We start from the raw sequence: 12,276 nt of genomic DNA, 5'->3' as shown, positions 1-12,276 counted from the left end.
CTCCAAACAAAATTAAATAAAGCAACAAGTTTAATTTGGGCATCTTAAAAGTTACAATTTTGCTAATAGTATCGGTTCTGAATAATAATAGAAAAGTAAATTTATACCGCGGGATACATTCCCGCGGGTACGGAGCAGGACTTGGTCTCCTGTCCCCTGTACAAACGAGATGTTTTAAAATTAACCTGTCTATACTGTGCGTCATCTCCCATTCCCTCCTATTTTTGATTTGTAAAATTGACGTCACTGGTCTCATCATCGCCTAGTTCTGCCTCCACTGAGCATCCCCTTTTTAGGGGTCTCCTCATTTTTGGGGGTCGCAGGGATGAAGGCTAATGGTCTTCCTCTGTGTCCTGTAAACGACCTTTCCTAATTGCACATGCGCATTAAGCTTATTACACATATAAATGTATAAATATACTTTTGCTGGCACACTAAGGCAATAAATTCAATATAATTACCACTTTTCTGGATTTTTTTTTCCCCAGGTTTTGCCTCTTCTTATCTCGGTTCTTTCCTGTCCTCCTGCTTTTCACTGAACATCTGGAGACATCTGCAGGAGAAAGGAGGACACCCCTCCCTCTCCGCCTTGGCATTACGTTTTTAACTACTTAATTAAGTGTTTTTTAAAATCTTGATAACTGTTTCAGTTTTGTCAGCACGAATCATACCTATTTATCACAGATCTGAGCGAGATCCTGGCTGAGGGCGATGCCGCCCGATCTGGGCGCCATCCCTGCCCCGGCTGAGGGGGGTCTCTGCCCACCTTAGGGCGATGTCGGCTGAGACATCTCTGCCCGATTTAAGGCAATTTCGGCTGAGGGCGATCCCGCCCCGGGGCGAGGGGGATTCCTGCCTGCTTTAGGGGTGTGCCCGCCTTGAGGCGATCCCGCCCCGGCTGACTGGGATTACAGCTGCCCGAGTTGGGGCGATGGGGCTGAGGGCGATGGGGCTGAGGGCGATGCCGCCTCGGCTGACTGGGATTACTGCTGCCCGAGTTGGGGCGATGCCGGCCGAGGGCGATGGGGCTGAGGGCGATGGGGCTGAGGGCGATGCCGCCCCGGCTGACTGGGATTACAGCTGCCCGAGTTGGGGCGATGGGGCTGAGGGCGATGGGGCTGAGGGCGATGGGGCTGGGGGCGATGGGGCTGAGGGCGATGGGGCTGAGGGCGATGGGGCTGAGGGCGATGCGGGCTGAGGGCGATGGGGCTGAGGGCGATGCCGGCCGTGGGAGATGCCGCCTCGGCTGACTGGAATTATCGCTGCCCGAGTAGGGGCGATGCGGGCTGGGGGCGATGGGGCTGGGGGCGATGCCGCCCCGGCTGACTGGGATTATCGCTGCCCGAGTTGGGGCTATGGTGCTGAGGGCGATGGTGCTGAGGGCGATGCGGGCTGAGGGCGATACGGGCTGAGGGCGATGCCGCCCCGGCTGACTGGGATTACTGCTGCCCGAGTTGGGGCGATGGGGCTGAGGGCGATGGGGCTGAGGGCGATGCCGCCGGAGGGCGATGGGGCTGAGGGCGATGCCGCCCCGGCTGACTGGGATTATCGCTGCCCGAGTTGGAGCGATGCGGGCTGAGGGCGATGGGGCTGAGGGCGATGCCGCCCATGGCCGATGCCGCCTGTGGCCGACGCCGCCTGTGCCCGATGCCGCCTGTGCCCGATGCCGCCCATGGCCGATGCCGCCTGAGGGCGATGCCGCCTGTGCCCGATGCCGCCTGTGCCCGATGCCGCCTGAGGGCGATGCCGCCTGTGGCCGACGCCGCCTGTGCCCGATGCCGCCCATGGCCGATGCCGCCCGTGGCCGATGCCGCCCGTGGCCGATGCCGCCTGTGCCCGATGCCGCCTGTGCCCGATGCCGCCCATGGCCGATGCCGCCCGAGGCCGATCCCGCCCGCCCCGAGCGCGGTCCCGCCCCGGCCCCGCGGCCCCGCCCGGCCTGGCCCTTCCCGCGCGCCGTACGCGGCGCTGTCCAACATGGCGGCCAAGGTGAGTGTCCGCCGCCCGCCCTCAGGCCGGCGCTGCCCCGGCCCCGCCGCTCCGCTGCCCCTCGGGCTGCGCTCCCGCTTTTCCGCGGGCTCGGGGCGGCTGTCGCCGCTCCGTGCGGCCCCTCGGGAGCGCTCGGCCCGCCCGCAGCTCCGCCGGTGCTGCGGGGAAGGAGCCCCGAGTGCCGCGGAAGCGTGGGTCAGGTGGAGGAGCGGGGCAGTGGGAGGTCTTCGTGGTGGTGTGGGAGTTCACGGGGAAAGAGCTGGTTCGAGAGGTGGTTAAATTGTGCAACAGGGAATAAAAGCAGTGTTTCTCTTCTGGTTCTCCTCCGTGTATTCGCAGCCCCCGAAACACCTTCAGCTCGAGGAATAGCGAGATGATAGTTTGGTAGTAACACGATAAAGTGCTAGTGGTGCTGTACATCACTAAAGCGAGGCTGTTAAAAGTCATGCTGTTACGAGCTAACAGGGTTACAAGTATCTAAAATATCTCTAGTTGTAGAAATAATGCAGTGTCTTTAAACTGAAAAACGTGCATGTAAAGATCTAAGCTTCTTCACAAATATTTAGACAAGTTTTCCAGTGTTCGCAGTCAAATGTATAAACAGGTTGCTCTCACATGAATCTTCCTACTGACTTTTTTAAAGCATTTAAAATGTATATGTATCTGCAAAGAAAAGGATGATGCCAATGAGGACAGACAGAGAAATTAAAGCATTTTACTTTAGTTTTTTATGGCAAAAGACAACTTTTTGGCTTTTCTGTTTGGCTGGGTGATAAAATATTGAAAATATTAAGTACCTTTAGTGAAGTGACTTTATTTCTTATGTGTTCTTTACTATTTACTACGGAAGGTTTATTAATAAGAGTTTTATTCTTAAGATTTAACTCTCTGTGGGTCACCATCTGGCAGACCAAGATTAAAACCAAATCCGTGGAGTATCAGTGAGTTGAGGTGAAGTGGAAGGATCTCTTCCAGTTGTGTGGGGCTATTTAGTGATTGTTATCAGAGATTTATAAATACATACCTGAACTGGGATACTGGGTTTGATCAACAAGCTTCTGGCAGTCATCATGTCTCGTGTAACTTCTGGGAAAAAATAAATCAAAAGGATCTGAGACAGTTTTGTGATCCACCTCAGGACATCTGAGTGGTAGGAGGAAGTCATAAACCTATGACTCTATATTCTTTAGTTAACATTTTTTCATGGAAAATATGGTATGAGGTACCTGCTAAATTTTAATCTTATTTTAACCTGGCTAGTAGATACCCGTTTTGTGATAGAGAACTCGTATTTTTTTTATTATAAATCCATGCATCAGATTTTTGCATATACTCTACTCCTCTAATTCCATTTATTTTGAGGCAGTTTTTGTCTTTAGGGCAAGTTTCTTGACTCCTGCTCCAGTTCTTGAAGGAGCACACAGAATTTGCAGTTTCAGTGGGAAACAATGTCTTGGAGATTAGCATAAATTAACTGTATGGTTTTATTATGGTTTACTTTGTGTTCTGCATCTTTTGAGTGGAAGATAGTGAATTCTTTGTAGTGATGTAGCTTTTTAACTTTTTCTTTTTTTAAAATAGAATCTGTATTTTTGATCATTGATAAGATTCCAGCACTTTGAAGCAGATTGTTTGAAATGCAAACACTTAAAGCCAGAATTATCCAGGTACATTTGACAGTTTTATTATTATATTTTGATTAGTCTTACTCCAGTATTAAGAGGTGTAGTTGTAACAGTTTTCTGCTAAAGAGCATATAATGCATTTCTTCAGCAAGTAATTGCTGTTCAGACTTCTCATCAAAAATATTGCCACATCTGTTTGACTTTGGTGTGCTTTTTATGCCTGGGGAAAAAGTCCTTCAGGTTATCAGTGTTGCAGGTCAGGAACTTGGCAGTGGTGTTACAGGGAATATTTTAATACTGGCCATTGACCTTTCCTTCTGGTGGTGTTTAGCTCTGTGTCCGTGCAGAATTCAGCTCCAGAAATGTCACGTGGTTTCGTGGCTTTTGTAGCTGCAGCAATTTCCTGAATTGCTCAAAAAGAAGATTTTTATTTATTTGTAAGTCAGTTATCAGCTGATGTTCTGGAGTCACTCTACTGCCTGAACATGTAATTCCTGCGTGTTTCACAGCTCCAGCTTGTTACAGGTGTTTTTCTCTGTGTTTCTTTCCTATTGATACAACAATAAGATCCTGTCATTTCTTAATTCTCGGTGACTTTTGGAGAAGTTTTCATAGGTAAAATACTTTTTGGTTTCTGCAGCTAAACAATATATGATTTTCCTTGTTTAATACATAATGCCTCCTGAGTAGCTTTTAATAAAATAATTTCCATAAATTAATACTAGAAACAACATATCTAATCAAGGTCTTTTTAATGCACCTTGTGGTTAGATAAGGAACAAGATACACAGCTCCATGCAGTGAAGCCCCTTTAGTGTAGTCAGGGTGGTGTTGCTTTTTCTTTCACTCTGGTTCTTTGTGATTTCAGCAGAAAAGAGTGAAGCCCTGTTGGGATAACTGTGCCAGTGGAAATGTTGGCCAGTACAGCTGTTCCCTTGGATCTTTAAGCATTGATGTGTTTGTCTGCAGATACCTAAAAGTAAAGCAATTACTGTCAGTCAGGAGCTGGACCACTTTGATCGTTCCCTGTATAGTCTTTTACATTGAGCACAGAATCCTTTGTGACTTAAAAACATATGGGGTTTTTTTTAGGTGAAGAATACAACTTTTTCATGCTCTGTCACTTTCAAATTCAGTTTTCCTTCTAGCATCTACTGGAAATTGGTGTCCTGTTCTGGTGGCTTGCTGTATGGAAATGAGCCATCTGAATTATGACACGTTTAAAATAGTTTTTCTTTAATAGTTCTTCAAAAATGGAGTTCCTGCATGCTGGGTAAATTACAGCTGAATTTACCCTAACTCGTGATGGAAGCATCACCGTGGCTGTGAACACAAAGTTCTTCCTGATATTTTAGACATGAAACTGTTGCCAGGGATCCTTAACCTTTTCTTTACCATTATAATTTGAAATCTTTGCATAAGTCAGAAGATATTTCTAAAAGGCATAATACATGAAAAAGGTCTTAAAAGGGACTTGTTTAATCCCATATTTGATCAGTCCTAAGTGAAATTTTAATTTCAGCATTAAGACTCCCATTTTTCATCTCTCTGTCCCAGGTGGCAAAGCTGGCAGCTGTTTCTTCTGGGCTGCCATTTGTATGTATTACTGTGTATGCAGCAACAAAAGAGGAATACAAAAGTCAGCTGGTGAAGCCAGATAAGGTATGAATCTTCCCTTTTTTGGTCTTTAAAATAGTATTAGATAATTCTGCAGAATAGCAGCTCTGTCCGTTGAATTATATTACCCAGTAACTAAAATACATGGCAAAGTAATGTGTGATAGTAAATAACTGACCGCTATTGCTCAAATAAAACACAAAGTGTTACAATATTAAATTAGTTAAGTTTTGTCTCATTTTTATTATTAGAGCATTTCAAAAAGTCAGAAAAGGTGAAAATAGCTTGCTGTTGAGTCCTTTTCTAATGTGCAATTTCTAATAATACACATGTCCATCCTCTAATTAGTAATTCTGCTTCTTAGAACCTACACAGCTGTTTCAGTTTTCATTTCTAGAGAGTGAAGTCCCACTTGAGTAGAGTCAGTTTGGAGCTCTAAAAGTTCATAATTCCACGCGGAGTCTTCGTTTGCCCTAATGGGAACACTGAGGGCTTGCAGGCTTGAAAACCCCTCTTGAAATGCAGCAGCTGGTGAGAGCAGAGAGCTCTGCCCCTGCCGTTCAGCTGTGCCCTTGTTTGCAGCTCCCCATTTATGGTGCTCCCCCTCCCAAGTCCAAGTACGTCGAGGAGCAGCCTGGGCGCCTGCAGCAGCAGCTCCTGGCAGTGCGGAGCACCATCGGCCACTACTTTGGGTGGTGCCAGGTAAGGGGTGCCTGCACCCAACGTTTCCTGCAGTTCCCCTCAGCTCTACACCAAACCACTGAAAAAAACCTGGTCGGTCCCTTCCCCCTGGGTGGTTTTGGGTTTGTTTGTTTGTTTTGGCATTTCTTTGTCTTAGCATAAGGTAATTTTGGGTGGAAAAGCAAGCCCTCCTCCTACAGCAGGAGTTACGTCAATAAATTCTTGCTGGCGGAACTAGAGGGTGTTCTGGAGTCTGAAATTCCAGGTGCAGTCCATGGAGAAAGAGCTGCTTCCAAAGGGCAGTACCTGATAAGAACAAACAGAATGCATCCCATGTGTCTGTTTCAGTAGGCTGTTATCACAAGTTGTCAGAAACACCTTCCAGCTGTTAGTGCATGCTCCAGGTGGAGAGGGAACTGTGGTGCCTGTCACTGCTTTTGGACCTGCTGGAAAACAGCATCTTCACCCTGGCTGTTGGCAGGAGGAGATTTTGTCCTTGTGCTTTGCTTTTTGCAAAAAAAAAAAAAAAAGAAAAAAAAAGTAGAGCCTAATAGTTGGGAAAAAAACCCCCAAACTTCAAAAGGTGTTTTCTGTAAATTGTGATTCCATTGGTCCGTGAAAATGTTGTCAGTGACTGCATGACTTAAATACTCTTGTTAAAAATCTCCCAAACCTTTTCATGCTGTTTCGTTTAGTGTTCCCGACGCTGATTAGCAGTGACCTCTGGTGGTACAAATTCGGTGTTGCTCTTTCAGTTTTCCTGGGAAAGTCTCTAGGGAAAAGATTGTCTTTTATAATGGAATTTTCTTATACAGTTAGCGTCCAGGTGTTTTCCTGCTCTGCTGTTCCTGAGATATCAGTTTTGAAAGTGAGCTTACATTAGAGAGATTTTTTAAAATTGTCAATGTAAGTTTTAAAAATAGAAATATGTTTGTCATGAGGGTAGATCTCTGCACAGCCTTTCCAGAAGCTCACTGATCTGATTTGGGTTTTTTAAAGTTACACTGTATTTCTTTGTCTCATTGTGCTGAGATATATGTGAACAGCTACTTTTGCTGAGATTTTACTTTGTGGTTTTGTTTTTTCTTTCCTTGTAGAGTGCCTATGTCTTTGTTAAAAATGGAATAATGAATTCAATTCAGTTTGGAAAAGGTAGGCAAGTCTCATTTCTGTCTCATGTCACGTATATAAACTCTCAGTAAAGTCAAAATTTTCACCTTTATTTCTCAAGTGAGAAATGACTGATACTGAATTGCCCTGCTTCTTTTTTGTCTCTTTTTTTTTTTCCCCCAATTCTTAGATGCTTATGTTTACCTGAACAACCCCCCCCCAGAATTTCTTCCTAAAGCCACTGTAATTACAGTGTCAGGCCTGGCTGGTGTAGTGCTGGCAAGAAAAGGTAGGGTTTGCTTGTTTTCATTATTGGTCTGTGGGGTATGGAGCATGTGACAGTTCTAGTGGTCAGAATGCTCTTCTGAAAGATTGGCAAAAGCCTGTGTGACTAAAATAAATCCTTCCTGGTAAATGAAGGGACATTATGATTGCTCTTGGGAGCTGGCGGAGCAGGACTAGACAGACTAATGATACAATCCTTCTTCTCATTTTTCCTAATATTGGAAAGCCTAGTTTGGGATTATTTCTCTTTCAGAATATCAATGTCTCCTGCATTTAATTGCTGCAACTAGTTAGTTTGCATTTCATTTTTGGCTAATTATTCAAAGTATTTGGCTTTGTACAGGTTCTAGATTTAAGAAAATTGCTTATCCATTGGGACTTACAACTGTAGGATATTCTGTTTGTTACCCAGCTCAATCAGTGGTCATTGCTAAGGTAAGCTTCTGGTTTTATCTGTGGTCATTTCCAACACAGTGGGACAACTTTGGATCCTTAAACCTCCATCTATTGTGCCAACATTGCCAGCACACTGTTTGCTGATCAGGCTTTGATTTCATTTGGAGTAGGTGGATTTAGCATGGAAAAGTTTCCTATAGATTCCTAATAACAATTTAAACATTTACAGTTTGCTTAATGTAAGGGAAATCTGCACTAGATCTTTAAAAGTAGACACCTTAATATGGGGTCAGGCATGTTCTCATGCAAACATGATTAATCACATTTGAATAGTCTGTCTTTGTATTTTAAAAGCTGTTGTTAATTATGTTTTTCTAAAAAAATAGGTAACAGGGAAAAAGCTACTTTGTGCTGGTCATCAGACCTATGAGGCTGTGAGGTCACTGTGGGCAGACAAGGAAACTGTCACCAAGGTAGGACTTGGAAAGTGATGAAAACTCACACATTGAGAGGGAGCTTAGAAAGTTGTGGACTCTTCTGATGCTGTTCAGGGTTTACTGATGGTGTTAAGCAAGGCACAAACCCCAGTCTGATCTTTTTGTCACTTCAGTGTTTAAATCGTTTTTACACCAGTAGATGCTGAGATCCCCTCTAGTCCCACAGTGCATGCAGGGTGCACAAGAGAAGAATGAGTTTCTCTCAGAGTTCCCTTTTTATCTTGGCATAAAGGGTCCATTTTGATTCAAGTTTGGTCTTAAGCAGCCCATGAATTTAGACTAAAGACACTCAAGATTACAGTAGGTATGATTGGCTTACTCTTCTACAACCCTTGCAGGAAGTCTGCTTCATTTATCCTGTGATATAAATTGTCCATGTCTGATTTATTTCTTCTCTTTGTCCTGTCCTCATTGCAGCCATAGTGAATAAATGGTCAACAACCTCTTAATGTTGACCTGCTGTATATGGAAAAGTTAGCAGGGTTTTTGACATTCCCTTCCCCACTATAACCTTGCCTTTCAGAGCAGGCTTTCTATCTCTGACATAATTCTTGCTCTTGGAATTTCCTCTGTTTGTTTTTCTGTTTTTAGGGGATTCTATGCATGATTTGTGTTGTTCTGTTTTTTAAATGAAGTGGTCAAAATAGGACATAGTAAACAGCTGAGACCTTGCTAGCAGAGAGTAGAGAGCAATATGAACCTTCTGTAAATGACATATGGAATTTGGGTTAGTAATCCCAGAATTAAATGTGGGTTTTATCAAACTCAAAAGGTTTTTTTCTAAAGTGGAAATTTATAAAACTTTGACGAAGGTAGCACTTCCCAAGTAAAATTGCAGCTTTGCGCAGTAATTTTCATTGCTCTTTTCCAATAAAATTTCAGTTTCTTAGCTACATTAGCATGTAGAAGTATTCTGCTTTAAATTTACAGTGCTCATTGGCATGCAGTCCTCACCTTTTCTCTGAGAAGCACAAAAGGAATTCTGAGTTTTGAAAATAAGATTCAGATAACTGTCATTAAACTGATAGCAAAACAAGAATTTATGTGGTAAAGACACTTTAATTAACTTTATTATTTTTCCCTGAGTGAAGCCTTTACCCAAGACACATTATTTCTCATTACTAGGGTATAACCATGATTTACCTTTCCATCTTCTGCTAACTAGGGGTAGTAAGTGTTCTGTAAATTCTCAGGGATATTTCATTTTTATGTGAGGCTAAAGGCTCCTCACCTGGAAATGAACTTGTGAAGTTCTTGGAGGGTCTCAGGTAAAACCACAGCTTCACTCAGGTAAAACCACAGCTTCAGTCCTAAGTATATACTCATGACAGATTCCTTTCTACACGAATTTATTCTGATCTGTGGGGTTTCATGCATTTTACTTTTTCCAGCTGTATCCCTTGTGTGCAGCTGACTAGTTGAATATCATTGTATGATGACATATCTGAGAATAATTTCATAAAAGATAAGCTCCTGGACTTGAAAGCTTTATTTTGCAATAATGTATGAAGCATATACCCATGTGGTTTCTTTTATTAATGTTTGATTCACAGCTGCAGCAAGAGTCAAAACCAATTATGCAAGAAGATAAGAAAAAGAAGGGAATTTCTTGCACCAAATCTGAGTCTGCTGTTGAGTCAAAATCATTTAACAGAACAGAATCCTCTCCAGTAGTGTCTTGTAGTAATGAAGATCCAGTGCCTTCATCAGGTGAATTAAACATTTCAAGTGTAATCTCAGGGTAACTTGCAAATCCAATTAGTTGACTTAATTTTGCACTTACTCTTGCGCTAAACTGGAGGAGGTTGTCAGTGCATATTATTCTTGAGAGTGTGTTTTACATGCTGTCATTTAATATATATTTCAGAGCCTCGGGGAGGTGATAATATTCTCACTGTGGACCTTGTCATAGTATCAGAATTATATGTTTGCTGTTCTCTCTCAATAATGTCATACAACCAATATTAATATGAACCAGGTTCTTTTGTAGGCTAAAATAAAGAATAATCCAAATGCAAGACACACAAAAAGGTTTTAATTTGGATTATAATTAAAAGATTGAAGTTTCAAATGGATTTCATTGCTTTTAGGCTGTGCTAACAATGCAGAGATGACCCATAGTGGAATGAAAGAGGAGTGTGTAATTGAGAAATGAAACATTGTATTTTATTTTGCTGGGTTTTGTGCAGTTGTTCCTGGTGCATCTTAAGTGGTTGAGATAATTAACTAGATCATGTAACAGCCTATTTAACAGATAAAAAATTTGGTAGTTGAATTTGTAAGAGGAAATAGTAGAATTGCCTATTAAAGGAGATGTTGTTATAAATCATTTGTTTTAAAATATTGTTACATTTTTAAGGGCATCTTCTGGATTTTATTTGTTACAAGGAAATCACTTGGAATGAAGGAATTGTTACCAGAGATTTTTTTTCTGGAAAGTGAGCAGAACATACTTGGATGAGGGTTTTAATATGTTTTTTTCTTTTATTTTCTCTGGAGTATACATTCACGTCTTTGCTTTGCACCTGAATTTTTTTCTGATTTAGTTTGTGGAATGCTTTGATCTGTTTTTACACTTGCTCCAGGCCTAAGTGTCTTTATTGGGTTTGTGTTTATAGATCTGTCTTTGCTTTCATAGGGGGAATTAGTTCATGTCCTTAGTAGAGCCAAAAATATCCATGCCCTAAATTAATCTGTGTTGCCAGAGATGTTTATTTTCTCAGTCCAAATGGGGCAAAGCTTTCAGGAGAATGTAACATCCCTTGTAGCTGGAAAAGAATCAGATCAGGAACAGGAGACACTGCCCCAGAAAAGCTGCCTTTATATTCCCCTGGATCCTCTGCAATCCCCTGGAATTGCAGTATCATGAAATATGTCAGCCTGTGCACTGTCCTTCAGTGAGTGGGAGGGTTCAGTGTTTTACTGAACTCAGTTTGTGGGTTTTCGAAGTTGCGAAGTGAAACTAGGTAGGAGTGTTTGTTTTTGTTTGGAATTCTTGCCATCTGGCAGCAGCTCCAGGGGAGATCTGGCAGGGTTGGTTTTGGGAGCCAGCTCTGTCCTGGGAGTGCTAGGACAAGAAACACTGGACATTTTTTTTCCATGCCTCAAACTTTCCCTTCCTTTCCACGTGTTACGAAAAGCATCACAATTTCTTCTCATTCTGGGTTAGGAAGTGGTGTTGGGGAGAGAGAAGAGGTCCTGCTCTCCACCCACTGCTGTGTTCAGCATCCCAACATGCCCTCATCCTCCTCTATCACTTCTCAACACACTTCGAACTAGAACAGACAGGTTTTGATCTTTTCTAAGTGTTTGGTAATACAGAAATTCTCAAAATGTGTCACTAAGCTTTATTTCCTTACAGCTCAAGTATAGCCATACATTTTAACCCTATTTCTTTACTATCTCTAACAGGAACAGGGAAGACATCAAAATTTAAGCCTGATCCAAAACTTGTGGACCATGGTCAGTCCAGCCCAGAAGACGTGGACATGTACAGCACCAGGAGCTAAGCCAAGTCTGCCTTAGAAACTGCAAAATGTTACAGATAAGGGGGAGGGAAGAAGGGAAGGAATAATCTTTACAATACATATTCTGTGAGGTATAATTTCATCAGATATTTTCTTATCTCTAATTTGTATTATTGACTTACATGATTCTGTTTAGTGCTTATTTTGTTCCTGACTCCATATAAGCAGTGGGGATTCACTCAGTGTCATTATTGAGACACTGAGAAAACAAGATTTGTCCGTGTCTTCTCCTAGTGAGGTTTTTCTCTGTGCCAAACTTGCTAATAAATGTCACTTCACAAAGGCTACTTCAAAATGAAAATGTATCTCTGCTTTGGCTCAGATATTCATTGATCTGAATGAAGAATTTGAGGGATGGGGTTTGCAGAGGCTTCTTTGTCTTTTATCTTTCAGCTCTGGAATGAAATGCAAGTTCCTGCTGGTCTGAGTATACTTAAAATCTTTGTGGTTGTATCATGTGAACAGCACTGGCTTTAAAGATTGTGTAAAAGAGTCACTTTTTTTCCTTACAAAATAATTTGGTACTGTTTGTCTCTTTCACAAAGGTGA

The 12,276-nt window shown here is 42.6% G+C and overlaps 1 protein-coding gene across 2 annotated transcripts; it reads left to right on the top strand.

Annotated features, from left to right (window-relative positions):
- Nucleotides 1-1,947: 1,947 nt before the first annotated feature.
- On the top strand, nt 1,948-12,014 carry APOOL (apolipoprotein O like). Of its 2 annotated transcripts, XM_066340026.1 has the most exons (9): nt 1,948-1,989; nt 5,172-5,276; nt 5,814-5,933; nt 7,010-7,064; nt 7,213-7,311; nt 7,651-7,742; nt 8,090-8,176; nt 9,754-9,910; nt 11,612-12,014. In XM_066340026.1, exons 1-9 carry the CDS (start codon nt 1,978-1,980, stop codon nt 11,707-11,709), a joined length of 825 nt encoding a protein of 274 aa, XP_066196123.1. In that variant the 5' UTR covers nt 1,948-1,977; the 3' UTR covers nt 11,710-12,014. The 2 variants fall into 2 exon arrangements, with proteins under 2 accessions (XP_066196123.1, XP_066196124.1); XM_066340027.1 differs by lacking the exon at nt 5,814-5,933.
- The last annotated feature ends 262 nt before the right edge of the window (nt 12,015-12,276 follow it).

The sequence above is a fragment of the Sylvia atricapilla genome, chromosome Z (assembly GCF_009819655.1).
Source record: "Sylvia atricapilla isolate bSylAtr1 chromosome Z, bSylAtr1.pri, whole genome shotgun sequence".
Taxonomy (NCBI): domain Eukaryota; kingdom Metazoa; phylum Chordata; class Aves; order Passeriformes; family Sylviidae; genus Sylvia; species Sylvia atricapilla.
Note: the sequence above shows the minus strand (reverse complement) of the source record. Positions and strands in the feature narration are given on the sequence as shown.

What these genes read in the sequence shown, in the direction of transcription:
- APOOL (XM_066340026.1), top strand. An exon ending in TGTAGTGCTGGCAAGAAAAG is followed by an intron (nt 7,312 to 7,650) that starts GTAGGGTTTGCT and finishes GGCTTTGTACAG; the next exon opens with GTTCTAGATTTAAGAAAATT. An exon ending in AGATCCAGTGCCTTCATCAG is followed by an intron (nt 9,911 to 11,611) that starts GTGAATTAAACA and finishes TATCTCTAACAG; the next exon opens with GAACAGGGAAGACATCAAAA.